Source organism: Numenius arquata, chromosome 3 (assembly GCF_964106895.1).
Source record: "Numenius arquata chromosome 3, bNumArq3.hap1.1, whole genome shotgun sequence".
NCBI lineage: Eukaryota > Metazoa > Chordata > Aves > Charadriiformes > Scolopacidae > Numenius > Numenius arquata.
Genome location: NC_133578.1, coordinates 76,255,664 through 76,274,045, shown reverse-complemented (window position 1 = coordinate 76,274,045; position 18,382 = coordinate 76,255,664). Strand labels below are relative to the sequence as shown.

Here is an 18,382-nt window from a genome sequence, read left to right as displayed (position 1 = left end):
TTCCTCTTGTCCTCTCACTGGGAACCACTGAAAAAAGACTCTATGGACCACATTCCTTCCATCCATGAGGTGGGTGATCTTCTGGTAGAAGGAGATCAAATTAGGACATGGTCTTTCTGGGGCTTTACACAAAGAAGGGAGGGTTGATCTCGTGAAGTCCTGGAGCATCACCCCACATGGATGATTTTCCTGCTGCCGCAGCCCGATTTTCCTTTGGGTATCAGGTGGGTGGCAGCTTCGTTCTGGGAGCTGAGGAAGAGGTAACGGTGGTTATTTTGCTGAATCTTTCCTTCCAGGCCTGGAGCAAATCCCGCGGTGAGGATGTTTGAGGGATTCATCTTCGTGTTTGCTTTCAGAATACCCTTCGGCAGTGATTTTCAGTTCTTTTTGGAGCTGCTTTTGGTTTTGCAGTGCATGTTTTTTAAATCTCTGCTCGCATCAGAGCCTGTATCAGGAGTTATGACTTGCTGGTGGCATCCTTTGCACGTCGACTAATAGTCTTTAGCCCTTTATTTTTCTTCCTAATGGCTGGCTTTGACAAAGCAATTCAGTTTTATCAGAAGGTTTTTTGGCCTCTGCTTTGCTTTTTTTTCTTAGTGGTCTCGTTGTGAGTGAGTTAAAAGGATGGCCCTGCTTCAGGGCTTCACATCCCTGAGGTTTCCTCCAGAGCTGGGGGAAATACTGGGGCTGGAGACAGTACTGGGGCTGGGGACAATACTAGAGCTGGGGACAATACTGGGGCTGGAGACAATACTGGGGCTTGAGACAATACTGGGGCTGGGGACAATACCGGCGTTGTACCAAAGGTACAGCTTCTCCCCGATTTGCATTCGTTCCCGCTCTCATCTCACTTCCAAGTGCTGGAAGATCAATGTACCTGTCACTCACAGCTTCTCCGGCTCATCTTACAGAGGGCTTTAACGAGCCACCGGTGGTCCAGTGTGCCAGGCTCACCCAGGAGGTTTGTGGTGGCCAAGGAAGGAGGGTAGGAGACCTGGTAGGGACTCAGGTTGCGTCATGGCCTACAGCACTAATTAATTTAATTTTTTCCCAATTACCATGCAATTCCTGTGCTCGTATGGGAAGCTTTCTCTGTTGCACATCCTTTTCCAAAAGCAGCAATAATCTGTGTTACGGTTTGAGGAATCCGCAACAATTTATTGTTGTTTAGACAATTATTCTCTCACCCAATGACCCCTCCCCAGCCAGGAAGGGGCGTTGGGGAAAAAAGAAGGAAACACGAGGGTTGAAATATAAACAGATTTAATAGAATAAGACTGAATAATTAACATTAATAATACTAAAGAAGCAATATTGATCCTGATACCAATATAAAATGTACAAGGACTATTCCTCAGCAAGTTTGCTGATGATACCAAACTGGGAGGGCTGGCCGACACTCCAGAGGGCTGTGCCGCCATCCAGCACGACCTGAACAGGCTGGAGAGCTGGGCAGAGAAGAAACTAATGAGGTTCAGCAAGGGCAAATGTAGGGTCCTGCACCTGGGGAGGAAGAACCCCAGGCACCAATATAGGTTAGGGATGGATCTTCTAGAAAGCACTTCTGAGGAGAAGGATCTGGGAGTCCTGGTGGATAGCAAACTTTCCATGAGCCAGCAATGTGCCCTTGTGGCCAAGAGGGCCAATGGAATCCTGGGCTGCGTAGGGAAGAGTGTGGCCAGTAGGTGGAGGGAGGTCATTCTCCCCCTGTACTCTGCACTGGTGAGGCCACAGCTGGAATACTGCATCGAGTTCTGGGCTCCCCAGTTCAAGAGAGACAGGGAACTACTGGAGAGAGTCCGGCGAAGGGCAACAAAGATGATTAAGGGATTGGAGCATCTCCCTGATGAGGAAAGGCTGAGAGAGCTGGGGCTCTTTAGCCTGGAGAAGAGAAGGCTGAGGGGAGACCTTATCTATGTTTACAAGTACCTAAAGGGTGGGTTGAAGGAGGATGGAGCTGGACTCTTTTCAGTGGTTCCCAGTGACAGGATGAGGGGCAACGGGCACAAGCTGGAACATGGGAAGTTCCATTCAAATATGAGGAAAAACTTCTTTCCAGTGAAGGTGCCAGAGCCCTGGAACAGGCTGCCCAGGGAGGGTGTGGAGATCCTTTCTCTGGAGATTTTCAAGACCCGCCTGGATGCAGCCCTGAGTGATGTCCTCTGGGCAATCCTGCTTTAGCAGGGGAGTTGGACTAGATGATCTCTAGAAGTCCCTTCCAACTCTGGCAATTCCATGATTCTGTGATTCCATGACTATCCCCAGCCCACTCCATCACAGGAAGCCATGTACTCCCAGCAGGGACAGCCAGTGTGGGACACTGTGGGACGCTGTGGCTTTGGGAAGAAGGGAAGGGCTCAGGGCTCCGGCACCGGGTCAAGGAGTTCTCAGGATGGAAGCCATCAAGGGAGAGAGATAACTTCTCAACAGTCTTTCTAATTGCTATTGATTGTGCTGTTCATGGGATGAAATAACCCTGTTGGCAGCTTGGGTCAAGTGCCCGGGTCTCGTTCCTTGTCCCCGCACCTGGAGAGCGTGAAAACACTGAGACCTTGAATCCCACACCCCATAGCTGGCGAGAAAGTAAATATTTTTACCCACTCAGACACTGGAGTCTTCTAAAAGAGTGGTTTTCCCCAGCATTAGGAGAGACCTTGCTTAAAAGTAAAATTACTGAAAGAGAAATTAATCCTGTGTTGCTCAAACTGGGACATCTCCTGAATTTGGGAATCTGTGCTCCTGAAATTACCCTTGCTTATTTAACTTGCTTTTTCCCAGCAGTAGGTGGAGAGGATTTACTCCACCGATATTGCAGTTTCCCTAAACCTACCCCGAGCAGCAGCATCTTCCTCTTGCCGCTCACTCGTTAGGGCTCGGCTGGCTGACGATGCTGGCCCGGCCCTGGAGAGCTGCTCTGATGGCAAAGTCATGCAGAAATAAATGGCTCCGGGTGCAGAATTCCGGGTGCCAGCCCCGTGGGAAGGTAGGACCAAGACCGTTGGACCTGATTCGATTGAGAAACAGGCAAAATTAGTTAATATTTCCCTCCACTCATTTTTTGGCAGAAGTGGGGGATTCAAATTTAATGACAGCTGATAGGGATGAAGGATTTGGAATAAGTAACAGCAAATCAATGTCCCCCCTCCCCGTTTTTCTTGCCATGGGGGGAAATACATGTTTTTACAAAAGGTTTTACTTTTTTTTGTTGAAACTTCCTTGCTTAATTCTCCACTTGGTATTGGGGTTTGAAAAAACGTTATCACTTTTAATCGTTTAAACTTCATTCATTTTGGGGAGACACAGAGTAGAAATAAGAGGTAATTTGCGATGGTTGGAGAATATAGAAGTTTAAGGTGCGTCGGTTCTTGTATGTTTTAAGGATGTCAGAAAACAAGTGAGACATCGTGTGGTTTCTGGCTCTCCCACAGACATAGAATCATGGAACAGAATGATAGAACCATCAAGGTTGGAAAGGACCTTTAAGATTACCGAGTCCAACCATCAACCCAGCACTGCCAGAACCACCACTAAACAATGTAATCATGCAATGAAATCATAGGATCTCAGGAGCCAACGCTGGTTTTGCCCTCCCTGATTCAGCTTCCACAGGGGAGTGATTCCTGGTGCCTCTCACAGCAAAATAATTTTTGGGTGCTTCCCACCCGTTTTCTCGTGGAGGTTCTGCTGAGAAACCCTCCCAGCCTCCAGAACATTGGTGGTCCCCAAGGATAACCCCAAGGTCATCCTCCACCTCTACTCTGCCCTGGTGAGGCCACAGCTGGAGTGCTGGGTCCAATTCTGGGCTCCCCAGTTCCAGAAGGACAGGGAACCACTGGAGAGAGTCCAGTGGAGGCTATGAAGATGATGAGGCTCTGGAGCATCTCTCTGCTGAGGAAAGGCTGAGGGACCTGGGGCTGTTCAGCTTGAAGAAGAGAAGACTGAGAGGGGATCTCATCGATGCTGAGCAATATCTAAAGGGTGGGTGGCAAGAGGATGCGTCCAGACTCTTCTTTGTGGTGCCCCGTGACAGGACAAGGGGCAGTGGGCACAAACTGGAACACAGGAAATTCCATCTCAACATGAGGAGGAACTTCTTTGAGCATTCCAGAGCCCTGGAACAGGCTGCCCAGAGAGGGTATGGAGTCTCCTTCTCTGGAGATCTTCCAAATCCGTCTGGATGTGTTCCTGTCCAGCCTGCTCTGGGTGACCCTGCTTTGGCAGGGAGGTTGGACCAGATGATCTCCAGAGAGAGGTCCCTTCCAACTTCCACCATTCTGGGATTCTGTATTGCATTTTCCCCTTTCCTAAGGGCTACGTGCGCTGGTGGGTCCCGGCTCCCATCTCCTCGGAGCGCTGTGGCAAGAGGTTTTGGCAACAAATTCCCCATCTCAAGATCAACCTTGGTGTTTGCCCCAGAATTTTTTCCGTGGGCACGAGCGATGCCCGGGAGATACATGGCTCCGAATAAAGCACCAACCTCAGCAGCGTGCGGCCTGTTGCGATGGGCGCGGGCTGCAAGCCCCAGCTGATAAATGATGCTCATATCCCATTCAAATATGATGCAAGCAGTTTTTTTGTAGTTTGTCTTCCATTGCGGTAGTAAAGTTTTTAATTAGGAAAGCTAATGAGATCGATTAGTCATTAGAACTGACCTCTGGATCTCTGCGAGGAGTGTGCATGTGTGCGCTGGGCTGATAACGGGGGACGCTGGGGTATTGTTTGTAATAAAAGCGTAAAGTGTTTGATTTGAGTGAAATGTGCCACGGGGAATACATCATGCGGAGAAAAAAAATTACAACCCTGGGAGCCTGTAATGAAGGGAATTAAACCAACATCCTATCTAAATAACATGATTATCTACACAAAACCCCTCAGCTAGCAAGTAATAATAGAAAACTGAGCTCTTCGGAGAGTCTCTTTCAGGAGGTGGTTAATGCCGGAGCCGCGCACGCAGGCACTTTCAGAAGAGCAGCTCCGGCATGAATACACCATCCAATTACCGCCGGGGAATAGAGTTTACCAGGTGCCACTCTGCCTGGGCGAGGAGAAGGGGAGGCGGGGGACGCCTGGAAGTCATAACAATTTGGGACTTCTATTTCTCGGGCGAGCGTGAGGCGGGGGACGACGTCAGGCAGGGATTTGATGAGGTTCTGAGGTTGATTAGTGGCAGCTGGAGCTTGCGTAGGGGCAAAAAAAATAAATAGGTTGATAATGTATTCAACAAATTCCCAGCTTAATATAGAGTGGCGGAGGGTGAGGGTCAACTCGTGCTGTTGTTGTTCCAGGAGGATGCGTTTTTGCGGCTCTCGTTCCTTCCCTGGTGAGAAAGAGCTGCTTTGGGTACGTGGTTGGTGGCATCTCCAGGAGAGGTTGGATGCGTCCATGCCTCCTGGGTGACAAAGGGGCCTTGTCGTCGACCAACCGGTTCGCAGGTCCTCACCGTAGCTGGGATTTCATGGTGTGAGTGCAGTGTTGGGCCATGCAGAGCTCTGGATGTTGGTCCCTTTGTTATTCCCATTTTACAGTCCCAAATACAGTTCTCTGAAGCAAAACGCTCCAACTTTGTGGGTGTTTGCGAGCAATTATAATTGTAATTAGAGCTTAAACCTTGCAAAGGGCTTTAAAAAAACCCCTGCAATGGTGCAGTCGCCGCCCTGAAGAATTTAGTCTGATACAAAAAGTCCCAGGACAGGGAAAGAGCAATGAAAACACATTTGCTTTACGTGTTTTCTCTCTCTTCTTGCCTCACCTCTAAAGCAATGGGCGTCTGCAATATCTCTGGTCATCGAGTCACTGAATGGTTTGGGTTGGAAGGGAATTTAAAAGATCATCTAGTCCAACCTCCCTGCAATGGGCAGGGACATCTTCAACTAGACCAGGTTGCTCCAAGCCCCCTCCAACCTGGCCTTGAACCCCTCCAGGGATGGGGCAGCCACAGCTTCTCTGGGCGACCTGGCCCAGGCTCTCACCACCCTCACAGCAAAGAATTTCCTCCCCAGATCTCATCTCAATCTCCCCTCTTTCAGTGTCAAACCCTTCCCCCTCCTCCTATGGCTCCCCTCCCTCATCAAGAGTCCCTCCCCAGCTTTCCTGGAGCCCCTTTAGGGACTGGAAAAGTTCTTCTTTGAGCCTTCTCTTCTCCAGACTGGACCCACCCCCCAACTCTCTCAGCCTGTTCTCACAGCAGAGGGGCTCCAGCCCTCGCAGCATCTCCATGGCCTCCTCTGGCCCCGCTCCAACAGCTCCATGTCCTGATGTTGGTAGCCCCAGAGCTGGAGGCAGCACGGGGGGATGGAGGTTCTCCCCAGAGCAGAGCGGAGGGGCAGATTTCCCCCCCCTCGCCCTGCTGGCCACGCTGCTGGGGATGCAGCTGAGGATGCGGTTGGTCATGTCCCATTTGTCACCCGCCCATCTCAAAGTTCTTCCCTGCTGGGCCTCCATCCATTCTTCCTCCAGAATACGCTGATACTGGAGATTGCCCTGACCCAAGGACCTTGCCTTTTACCTCGTTGAACTTCATGAGGTTCACATGGGCCCACAAAACATCTGGCTTTATTTGAATTTCTTTCATTTTTAATTTTTATTCCAAATCACCAGAAGCTCTTTAAGTTACTGGCGTTGACTTCCTGGCTTTTCAGTTTGTTCAACAATTACCGCTTGACTTAACTCACCCTTCCTTGGAGCGTGCTTTGTGACGCTACTGGTTTTGTTGGTGCTCGCTGGTTAACAGCAACGTGCTGCTTGTGGAAGCATCATTAAAAGTCAGCAGAAGATAATATGCATGCAGGCATTATTTTGATGCATTAATTAAGCAGGGGTCCCGCATAGGAGTTGGAAAGATCTCTTAAAATAACACTTCGCTGCGAAGATCTGGCTTCGCGCGTGGTGGAAACAGGGGTGGGAGGTCCCGTACGCCATGACGGGGACAAGCGCGATGCCAAGTGAGAGCTTGCTGGGCTATTTATACCGAACGCCTTCCAAATTTTATTGCAGCCATATAAAAGAGATTATTTGCGTGCTGTCACCAGCGTGCTCGGGGCTTTATAGGCGGCGTCGAAGGCTGTGAATCCCTCCGTCCGCTCCTTGCTCGGTGATCGTTTATCTTACGGTGTAGTATTGAGGAACGTTGCGATCGTCATCTTCATTATGAAAAATCCCAGTGATTTATCCGTTGTGGCCGAGCCTGATTTTCTCCTTCCCGCCCCATCAGGAGTTGTAACTCTGGGGTTGAGTTTGGGAGTGAAAGTTCATGTCACTCAGTCCCTCCCGAACCCAACGTGCGACACCGACTTGCTTGGGAATGCTCAAGAAGGAAAATATTCTCCCTATTAAACACGGCTGTGGGGAGACGGGGAAGCTGCTCCCTCTTCTCTAGGGAATGAGATCGGCTCTAAAAAACATTTCTCTGTTTTTCTTGTTTCGACACAGATCCAGCATCCCGAGATTACCAGTTTAACTGGGAAACAACCTTATTTTCCCTGATCTCGCAGAGACAAACATGGGGACGGGTACAGCATTTTCAGGGGAAATAATGATTCTGCTTTTCCCCTCTCAACCTTGCAATAATTTTAATTAGAGGATCTCCAAGAAAAACAGCCATCCCTTTAAATCAGTTATAAAACCAGAAGACTTAGTCTCAGCATGTAGTGTCAGCTTTAATTATCTGGGCAGTTATAGCTGTATGTTATAAAAGTCGGGCAATTAGATGCATTCCTTAAAGCCGCGAAAAAAATTGCAAGCTATCAAGTGAAGGAAAACCAGAGTCAAACGTATAACTGCTAATTGCATGAAACATTCCGCAGAATAAACCTGCTTGTAGATCATCCTGCAAAATATGATGAAAACGGGAGTGATTAAACGCGTAAATCTCTTTCCGACGTAGATGTTGGGGATCAAGGTATTGTTGGTTAAAGCAGGATTCACCTGGTAGAGTTTTGCTGTTGGGTTGGTGAAGCCAAACACCCCCAAGCACATCAAAGCCATTCTCTTACCATCAACCATGATGGTCCCATTCATGCCTGACGCACCCCAGGGGTCTTTTACCCCTTTTGCAGGTGCTAAGGAGTTGGGTGTAGGACCTACGTTGGTGAAGGTCCCTTCTGTCCCATCCCCCCACCTGAATTTCAATCCCTTTTTTCCATTTGCTCTCTCATAGGAACCAACTTGCACTTTGTGAGGAGCCCCCCAACCAACAAGGTGATAAAGACACGCTACAGGATAGTGAAGAAGAACGTGGTGTCTCCAGCTGTATCGTCCTTCAGCAGCCCAGTTCCCAACTGGAAAACGAGGCGCCCCGTGACATCCAGGTAATTCATCCATCCCTTGAATACAGCTGGTTGGGATCCAGGAGCCGAGGGAGCTCCCACGTTGGCTCCGTGTTATTGCCGTTACGTGTTCGTTGCTTAATTTCTCTATTTGTTTAGCCGCTTCTACGCAGAGTTTATTGACTTAAAGTGTAAAATCGTATTAGTAATCACGTTAGCCCGAGTCGGCGGCCAAGAGCTTACTGCAGTCTGTGGCTTCATATTTATTCCCTCTTTCAATTAATTGTTTCCATGAAGCAGTTAAATAAGCTGTAAGGAAGATGAATAAACGCACGCAGCTTTTTACATCAGACCTAAGTAAACCTGCTGCTTTTTTTGGAGGTAGATGTGGCCTGTTAATTAGGGATGGTCAAGCCTGTTAACGAGGCCAGACCTTCCCTCTGCTTTATTATTGTGTATGTTGGTGCTACGGAGGAGCTTATTGAAAGAGTTTTGGAGGTAGATGCTCCAAACCTACACCAGGAGGTAGGTGCATGCACCAACTTGCTTCTTCCTGGGTTTTCTGGGTGGGTGGAGCATCAACCTGGCCACGTAGCAAATAATTTGACGTGCCAGCACCCATCCGAAGAAGGGTGTCACCCAGGGGTGGTGCCGTACCCTTGAGTCCGAGTCTTCCTAAATCAGTTGTGCTGAGGTTCGTGCGAGCCGCAGCCCCGTTACGTGGTGGAGATGTCACCAGGGAACATCTCAGAGGCCAAGACAAAGTCTTGAAGTTGTGTATAAGCAGAAAGGTCATTACAATAATTCATGCTCTAAAAATAGGTGCGATTAGAACTGAAGTTTACGGTTATAACCCAGATTCTGGCTGTTTTTAGGTTGAGAATGACTTCTCCTCCCCCCTGAAATGCTGGTTTGCCACTGTCACAGGCAATATTTTGGGCAAAGAAAGCCTCTGGGCTCAGCTATGGGCTTGTTTGTTTTATTTTTCATTCCGATATATCAAACCTGAAGAGCTGGGGGGTGCTGCAGGCTGTGCCCCACCATTGGCTCCTCCGGCAGAGCAGTGACGCGGGTCGGCATCAACATCCGCTTTCAGGTGGTTTCTTCCAAAAGTTCTTTCCCCCAGCAATGCCCAGTGGGTTGACGGCTTTTGTGGTGGGTGCTACAGAGAAAAAGATTGTGGTGATTGCTTTTAAAGCTTAATTTTGCCTGATTTTTCCCTATACTTAGTGAATTTGGCTCTGAGTTTCACAAATATTGGTAGCTGAAGGGAGGGTTGGGTTTGGAAGACTTCAGGATGATGAGGCAAAGAACCAGGTAAACAGAGAGATTCTAAAAAAAGGTGTTTATTTTCAAACTATTTTCTAAAATATAAAATTAGGTCTGTAATTTTGTCTTGTTTTTTCAAGCTCTTAAGTTGAGAAAGTCCTCGTCTGGCGTACTATACTGGCCTCGGGTTCAAAGTGCTTCTTCTCCTATGGAAACTGTGGGATCCTTTTGGCCTAATGGATGATTTTCACCCACATTTTTTTGCGGTCAATCTTACCTGCACCATCTCTTCCTTTTTCTTCACCTTCTAATTTTGCCTTTGATATCTTCCCACCTCCGCATCATGCCCTTTTATCCACTTCCAAGATCCACATGTCTCCTACTGCGCCCATTTGGGCATCGGTGGTGATGGAGGGGAGAGGAGCTTCTCGTAGCCATGTCAAATTTAATTATGAAGTTTAATTGATAAAGTGCAGACGCGTGGGTTTAATCCGATGCTGTAATTGATGACTAACTTGGTTGCCCAGAGAAGCTGTGGATACCCCATCCCTGGAGCTGTTCAAGGCCAGGTTGGATGGGACTTGGAGCAACCTGGTCTAGTGGAAGGTGTCCCTGCCCTTGGGTGTGGACTAGATGACTTTTAAAGGTCCGTTCCAACCCAAACCTATGATTCTGTGAACTTCAGCCTTAGTTAATAGAAAACAACTTGTGCTCCAGCTATTTGGCTCATGTTCTTCCATGGTTGATGGATGGAGGACCCGTGGTGAGAGCCAAGGAGGGCAGGAACTTCAGGCAGAGGCTTCGGGTAGGGTTAGATCAGGAGGTCTCTGACTGCTGGGTGGTGGATCTTCCTCAACCGAGCAGTGATTTTGTAGAGGAACGACCTGTTCATGCCGCTACGATTGGCTGAGAGCTCCTACTTGTAGAATAATTTTATCCGTATTAATCTTTGACTTCATTAAATGATGTAGTTTAGATCTTATGGCTGTTTCAGACAAATCTTGATAAAATGCCATCAGCAAATTAAAACAATTATATTTTAAAGAAGCAATAAATCTCTTACTCAGTCTCCCTATTACCTTCGTTGGGTGTGATCAATCATCTGGACTGTCGGGAGTTAGCACATGGCAAATGCTTCTCCGGTAGTTTTTACCGTGGTTTTTCTCTCCGTCGTTCATAGCGTCCTCTCGGACCCGTAACAAGCAACGAGCCGGGAGCTGCTTTCTCGCTGCTACTGTAAAATCCAGGTTTTGGGGTGTGCAAAAGTGATGTGCAAGGGTTTCTCATGGCAATCGATCTTTTTGGAGTTAATACACTGCCTTAATAAACTTTAGGCAGGAGCTTTGTTCTTGTCCATCTTACGAACTTGCTGTCATTAAAGATGTTTATGAGATTCCCCTCTCTCTTTTTCATGGAATCATGGAATGGTTAGAGTTGGGAGGGACCTTAAAGATCATCCAGTTCCAACCCCCTGCCATGGGCAGGGACATCTCCCACCAGACCAGGTTGCTCCAAGCCCCCTCCAACCTGGCCTTGAGCACCTCCAGGGATGGGGCGTCTATTTTTGGGTGTCTAAGCTGCAAGAAACCTTCCTGGGGCATCCAGGACGTTACCTTTATGGCCGAGAAACTCCTGGAAAGGAGCAGGCTGAGATGAAACGGGACATGTCTTTGGGAAATGAGTGACGGGAAGAGTCGCTGCAGGTCCGGAGGTACCCGGTGTTAATCCCTCGGTGATGAGTTGCGTTCTCTCTCCCCTTATTGCGAGGTTGCATTAAACTTCGCCCTGCAGCTGACTTTTCTTAGAGGCGATAGATGGGAGTATATTTTAAATTAATTTTACTACACTTTTTGTAATATTTTTGTTTTAAATAGATTTATAAGCAACTTGGGGGCTATTTCTCCAAATTTATGAAGATAATTTTCACTCTCTTGATAAGGTTAAATTTACACCTGCTATTTCCATATTAATTCACATTGCTAAGTGGATCTAATTTTCTTCCGTTCTTCTATCTAGCGAGTGTGGCCTTTCCTAATGCAATTTCCCCCTCACTAAATCACTGTGATCGGGAGTCATGATCGAGTTAAATTAACTTAAATTAATTTACTTAATAAGAGCTCCAGATCATTGTGAATGAGGTTAAGATTTATTGATTCTCCTTTTCACTCCTCCCCCTTATCTCTCCCTGCTTTGCCGGAGCGTGGCTCAGAAGGGCTGTGATTTGCTTGCCTTAAATTTCATTTGCTCCTATTGACATTGCGGTTGGTCATCACTTAGAAATCATGGAGCGGGGGGGACACTTGCTCCCCGCACAGCCCCTTGCCGCCGGGAGAGGGCTGGACTGAGCCAGTTGCGACGGATGAAGCAACGTGTCGAGCACCAGCGACGATGGTTCTCCTGCTTCCAGCTTCTTCCCATGGTTCACGTGGTGTCAGCAGATATGGCCACCAATAAACCACGATGGCCAAATTTCATAGACCTTGCTCAGAGGCAGCAGAAGACTTCTGGGGTTGAGGGTGCTGTAGGATGGTGGAAACTGCTAGAAATGTATGTTGTGGCTGGGATCCTGCACCTTGATGCACCTTGGCTGGAGGGAGCAGATGAAGACAATGGCAGGAGGATACTCCCAGCCGTTGTAGATACCCCTTGCAAAGCCACGTGCTTCACCAAAGGGACAGTCTTTTTTCAAGTGGAGCGGGACAAACCGGACAAACCCAAATGCCATCGAGCATCCATCCCAAGGCAGCAGTGGGAAATGTCCCTGTCCCTCTACGGTGGATGACGTGCCCATGGTGGGCTCAGGCAAGGAACCGTGCCAAGACCAATGTGGAACCTTGACCAGGAGAAGGAGAGTGTGCCAACGCCTTCAGGAGACCCCAGCTCACCCTTTCATGGAGAGACAAAGCCACTTCAAAACACATTTTTGGGAGTGGAGAGATCTATGTGGAGCGGCTGATGTTGTGTTTATAGACCCCTGATGGGCGAGTTAAAACACTGACCCACTTTGAAGAGTTTTCTTCTAAAATACTGATGCATGTGTTTAAAAGAAAAGTAACCTGTCTGCAAATATAGTCTGACACTGATGAAGAAGTTCAGATATTTCCTTCAGAAAACTTAGCGGTGCCTCTTGAGGGACAGTCCTACCCCTCCAGCACTATAAATAAGTAAAGAACAGGATAATATAACATTTGTCAGAGAAATGCCTGCTCAGTAGAAAAGATTTGTCAGCAGAGGATACACTTGTGTGGTTTTGTTTTGTTTTCTTCTTTTCTTTTTATTCCTTGGCCTGGAGCACGTTGAACGGACTAAGATGGAGACAAGAGCCTTCTGGGCTTGACTTGGGTCCTCACCACCCGTTTCCCTGCATAGCCTTTAGGGTTTTACCTTTTGTCACGAAAGGGGGGATGCAGGTTGTGAAATGGGCTGGATCTCAGCCACCACGGTGAGTGCAGGTGCCGCTTCCCCAGGGCAAAGGGACATATGGCCGAGCGCCCAAGAGGAGAAGAAACCACCATCTCTACCAGTCACCAGCTTTTCAGGAGGTTGAGATGCCATGTGCCGGGTCGCTGAGCAACCTGGTCTAGTGGGAGGTGTCCCTGCCCATGGCAGGGGGGTTGGAACTAGATGGTCTTTAACCCAACTTCCTACCCAAACCATTCTATGATTCTGTGATGCAGGGTCTGGAGATGTTTGTGCAGTTCTCCAAGAGAAGGACACGTTAAATGCCAGTACCCAGAAATTCCTGCTCCCTGGGGGTCAGCGATTGGGGGTGAGAGCTGAGAGTGGGGTTCGGGGTTGTAATACACGATGGATGGAGCGAATTCATATTTGTCTGGTGCTGGAGCATCATCTCGAAAGTTGCAGAGAAGATGCAGAAAACTGTTAACGTTGCCTTCTACCGTTGATAATTGCTGAGTGCTCTGACGGGGGGAAGCATTAATCGAAGTTATCGTATATTGTGAGCAGACAGGGATGGGTTTTTTTTTAAAGATCTCAGAATAGGCTGTCTTATTTCCACGGTCCATTTATTTTTTTACCTTCGCTTTAGTGGGGAGAAGGGGTCCAAGAGGTGGGGTCCCAACCTCCTGCAGACCAGTTTGGAGCGCAAACTGGATTGGTGCTGTCGTCAAGATGCTGCTCTTCATGCTGGGGGGAGCCTGCAAGGACCAGGCTGCAATCTCTAATTTTTGGGGGGGTTTCAAGCACATCTTTATAAGTTATTTATCTCATTCAGATGATGCTCCGGTGGGATTTTGCTCCTGATGCCAATTGCTCCTGGATCTCCCCACACGTAGGCAGAGGATCCTGAACATCCGTAACCCTACGGGCAGAGTTTGGGGTACCAGGAGTTAATTTTATTTTATCAAGATGATAAAATACCCCTCCGCCTCCCCGGCTTTTGATGCGTTAATCTGAAAAAGGAGTCGAAATGTGACTAATGTCCTTAAAGTTCCTGTCAATTTTTTTCTTCCCAAATTCATTTGACATGAAAGTGAGAAGTAAACAGAAAGCCTGTGTTTAAGCAGATAACTTGGAAAGCCTTTTCCATCACATTTAAAAACGGCCGTGTCATGGATTCTGCGAATTGGCGGGTTCTATTTTGTTTTATTTTATTTTGTCTGTGTGGTAAATTTTCTTTTAATAATCTCGACGTGGTTTTACGAGGTTTAGGGCTAAGACTTTTTTTTGAAGGGATGTTAAACCATTCTCCCAAATGACATCTCATTAAAGTGAAATTCATCTGCCGGGATTGGAGCCGTTACAGGCAGGAGGAAACTGTGGCTCCCATTTGAAAATACATATTATTATTTTTTTTTTTCTATAGGAAGTACTTTTAATCTTTTTAATGAGGATGGTATGAGATACACAACCCCGTATTGTTTCTGAGAAGCCCTGACATCTGGCCCAGCATAATCCAGTTTCTGTTCGGGACTAGTTTAGAGGCTTTAAAAAACAATGTTGCCTCTTTTGGGCAAAGCTCGGGATTAATCTTTCATACGCTCAGCGCTCCCCCCTTGCAGAGAGACAGACACTTTAGAACACTCAATCTTCCCTTTTGCTTTTTTTTTTTTTGCTTTTTATTTCTTTTTTCCATTTCTTTCTTCCCCCTCTTTCCTCTTCTTTCCCTTTCCTCCCCTTCTTCTACCCCTTTCCCCCTGTTCCTCCCTCCTTTTTCTTTTTTCTCTTTCCTCTTTCTTGATTCCTTTTTTCCTTTTTTCTTTTTTCTTTTTCCTTTTTTCCTTCTTTCCTGTTTTCCTTTTTCCCTGCTTTTCTTTTTTCCTTCTTTCCTGTTTTCCTTGTTTTCTGTTTTCCCTTCTTTCCTTCCTTCCTTTTTTCTGTTTTCCTTTTTTCCTGTTTTCCTTTTGTCCTTTTCCACTTTTTTCCTTCCTTCCTTTTTTCCTGTTTTCCATCCTTTTTTCCTGTTTTCCTTTTGTCCTTTTCCACTTTTTTCCTTCCTTCCTTTTTTCCTGTTTTCCATCCTTTTTTCCTGTTTTCCATCCTTTTTTCCATTCCTTCCTTCCTTCCTTCCTTCCTTCCTTCCTTCCTTCCTTCCTTCCTTCCTTCCTTCCTTCCTTTTTCTTCCCTTTTCCCCCCCCTTTTCCTTTTTTCCTTTTCCTGTTTTTTCCCTTTTTTCTCCTTGTTTTTTCCTCTCCCCACCCCTCACCCTCCTTTTTCTCCCTCCTTTTATTTCCCCTCTTTTTTCTCTTCTTGCTTTCCCCCAGAGCAGAGCTGACAGCTGGGTTCTTTCCCAGCCAACAGCCTGAGCAGCCGAGTCGAGATGAGCAGCTTTGAGCAGGAAAAGCCCAGGCTGTCCCCCCAAGTCCTCCCAGTCCCCCCAGTCCTGTCCTGTGCCGGGGCAGCCTCATGCCATGAGGTTGTATTTTCCGTAAATGTGTGAATTCAAGGCTGCCGGTGTTGGGGAAAGCTCTCTGGTCTCCTCCTTGAAGGGTCGGCCACAGTAATCGAGCTCTACTTTGGAGGAACTAATGAAAACAAAATAAAAATGGGACTCAGAGGTTAATGACCAGCTTTAAATGCATATGAAAATACTTCAGAATAATGGGATTTTCTTTTTTTAATTTTGGTTAATGGAGTAGTCAAGTTTTGAATGGATTCTATTAAAAAGAAAACTGTCACATCCGAACCTGGGGAGGCGATGATGGGGTATTTACTCAGCAGGGTGTTGTGTTGATCTTGGATCAGCCCTTCCCTGAAGCCTGGAGCATCCATCCCTCTTCATGGAGCCCACCGTTCCCTAAACCCGGATCTTTTCTTGTTGGGAGATCTTGCAGCTTCATCACGTGCTGGATCTGTGTTGGTTGTGAGCAGAAGGAGATGCTTGACTAGTTTGGCTTCAAAAATGGAGAATTTCTGCTTTTTTTTCCTCTTTCTGAATTAGGGGGTATACCTGATAGCCCTCACCTTCCATTATTTGGGGGAAATGCCTTGCATTTCCTGCTGAGGTACGGAAAATAACCTCTTTTTCCTGTGAGAGTGAGGCACCTCAGGATAATCTGACTTCTTATTTGGCTGCTGAAACATGGCTTTAGATATGTAGCCCGGCAAATGTCTTACTCCCTGGATTTAGGGAAAGAAATGCAGAAAACTGGGTTTTGGCTGCAGGGAAATTGTACGGACACGGAAATAGTGAGCATCATTGAGAATAAAATCAATGTTGTCTTGTTTAGCATCATCAGGGCATAGTTTTGCTTTTGCAATACTTAAGTCCAGCCAAACATAGATGCCTCCTGTAAATTAAAGATATGTAAGAGGTGGTTCCCACCACCAGGCTCTTTCCCAGTGTCTGCTGAGATCCATCCTCCCAGCGAATTCCCAGCCTGGTGCTGTTTTTCTGCCGCATGAGATGTTCAACTCTGCACCCTCTTGGCCTGAGATGCCCATGTTGGATGGAAATGAGCTGGAAGCCAACCTGTCCATAGCTTGGATAATGTATAAATGGAACGTCTTCCTTCTCTTTCATATCTTTTATCCCTGAAAGCAAAATTTGATGGTGCAAGCCCACTGTAGAAGAGCACGATACTGTCCCTCATGGCAGGCACCAGCTGTATCCTCAGCAGGATTTTTGTCTGGGCCAGGACAGTGTTTCAAAGTTTGTCTCTGAAGCGGAACATCTCCAGTTGTTGGGCTTCAGGTGGCTTCACAGACTGGTCATGAAGGCTTAAACTCAACCCCCTGTAGATGAAACCAGTCCTGAGGATGTTCTCCAGCTCCTGGTGGGCTCTGGGTCATTTGGGCTAGGCAGGAAGTGATCGTCCACCCTCCCTGTACTGGGCCCTGGTGAGGCCCCACCTCAACTACTGTGTCCAGTTTTGGGCTGCTCACTACAAAAAAGACATTGAGGTGCTGGAGCGTGTCCAGAGAAGGGCAACAAGGATGCTGAGGGGTCTGGAGCACAAGTCTTCTGAGGAGCGGCTGAGGGAGCTGGGGGTGTTCAGCCTGGAGAAAAGGAGGCTGATGGGAGACCTTCTTGCTCTCTACAACTCCCTGAAAGGATGTTGAAGTGAGAGGGGGTCAGTCTCTTCTCCCAAGGAACAGGCGATGGGACAAGAAGAAATAACCTCAAGTTGCACCAGGGGAGGTTTAGGATGGATATTGGGGAAAATTTATTCACCAATAAATTGGAAGAGGCTGCCCAAGGAAGTGGTGGAGTCACCATCCCTGGAGGTACTTAGAAGCCGAGCAGACGTGGTGCTGAGGGACACGGGTCAGTGGTGGGTTTTGTCAGTGTTGGGCTGATGGTTGGATTCGATGATCTGAAAGGTCCCTTCCAACCTGGACAATTCTATGATTCTATGATTCAATGAGCTACTGCTCATCAGCAAGGTCTCGCTGACTGGCTGCTCCTGCCCCGTGGCGTATTAAGCCAATATGTTTTACTTAGTGTTATAATGGGCAGAGAGCACATGCACAGTCCGTTAGTAGAGGATTTGCTGATGACTGGTAATTCATTAGCTGGGATTTTTTTTTCTCCTTCTTTTGTGACTGCCTCTCCTTGCTTTCAGAGTATGGCGGCTATCAAAGAAAAGCAGAATATCCTTAGCGAGGAGGTTTATACAGATTAAAAATTGGGATTTTTTGGCTGCAGATCAGCAAGTTTTGAGTCAGGGCTGGATCATCTGGTGCAGAAACTCAGGTGGGAGACATGAAAGTTTGTCCCTGGGCAACCAGAGAGGTCAACTCCAGCACTGGGGACCCCAGGAGCAACCTGGTCTAGTGGGATGTGTCCCAGCCCATGGCGGGGACATTGGAACTTGATAATCTTTATGGTCCCTTCCAAAGCGAAGCATTCTTTGATTCTGTGATCTTCAGATTCTGGGACACCAGATTTGAGATGGTCCTCTCCATGCTATGGCTTTGCAGAGGGTCTGCTTCCCCTTTGCATGGTTGGATCTACGTGTCATCTCCTGGAGCTTCCACCCAGAAGCTCTTGCAATCATGTGTTAGGGTGGCAGCGGACCTTCCATGGTGGAGGCAGCAATTGCTCCCTTCCTCTAGGTCCTCTCCAAAATCCCCTAAAGGTGATGGCATGTATATAAACCAGTAGGTCAGGACTTGTCCTTGCTCTTGATTTACTTGAAGTCCACGTTTGAGGATCTTGAAATGCAGCACTGAGGTGGAAAAAACAATTTGAACTCAAATCATTACCTCTGATAAAAGCACAGGGGAAGATTTAGTGGAAAAATGTCAATTATGGATGTTAAAATGGTATTTATGGATTAGCGCGCATCTTCTAGGATGGACCCTGGGCAACTAGGGCAAATGACACGTGGAAGAAAGCGAAGGGTTGGTACCCTTCTTGTGCAGGCTTGGGGACACATCTTGCTTGA

General features: G+C 47.4%; 1 protein-coding gene across 1 annotated transcript in view; it reads left to right on the top strand.

The window, feature by feature from the left end:
* Positions 1 to 18,382, top strand: part of ZC3H3 (zinc finger CCCH-type containing 3) — a 179,759-nt gene that overhangs the window by 74,924 nt on the left and 86,453 nt on the right. Inside the window, exon 4 of the mRNA XM_074145314.1 lies at positions 8,156 to 8,306. Coding sequence (XP_074001415.1) covers positions 8,156 to 8,306 — 151 coding nt within the window. The remainder of the gene's footprint in view (positions 1 to 8,155; positions 8,307 to 18,382) is intronic.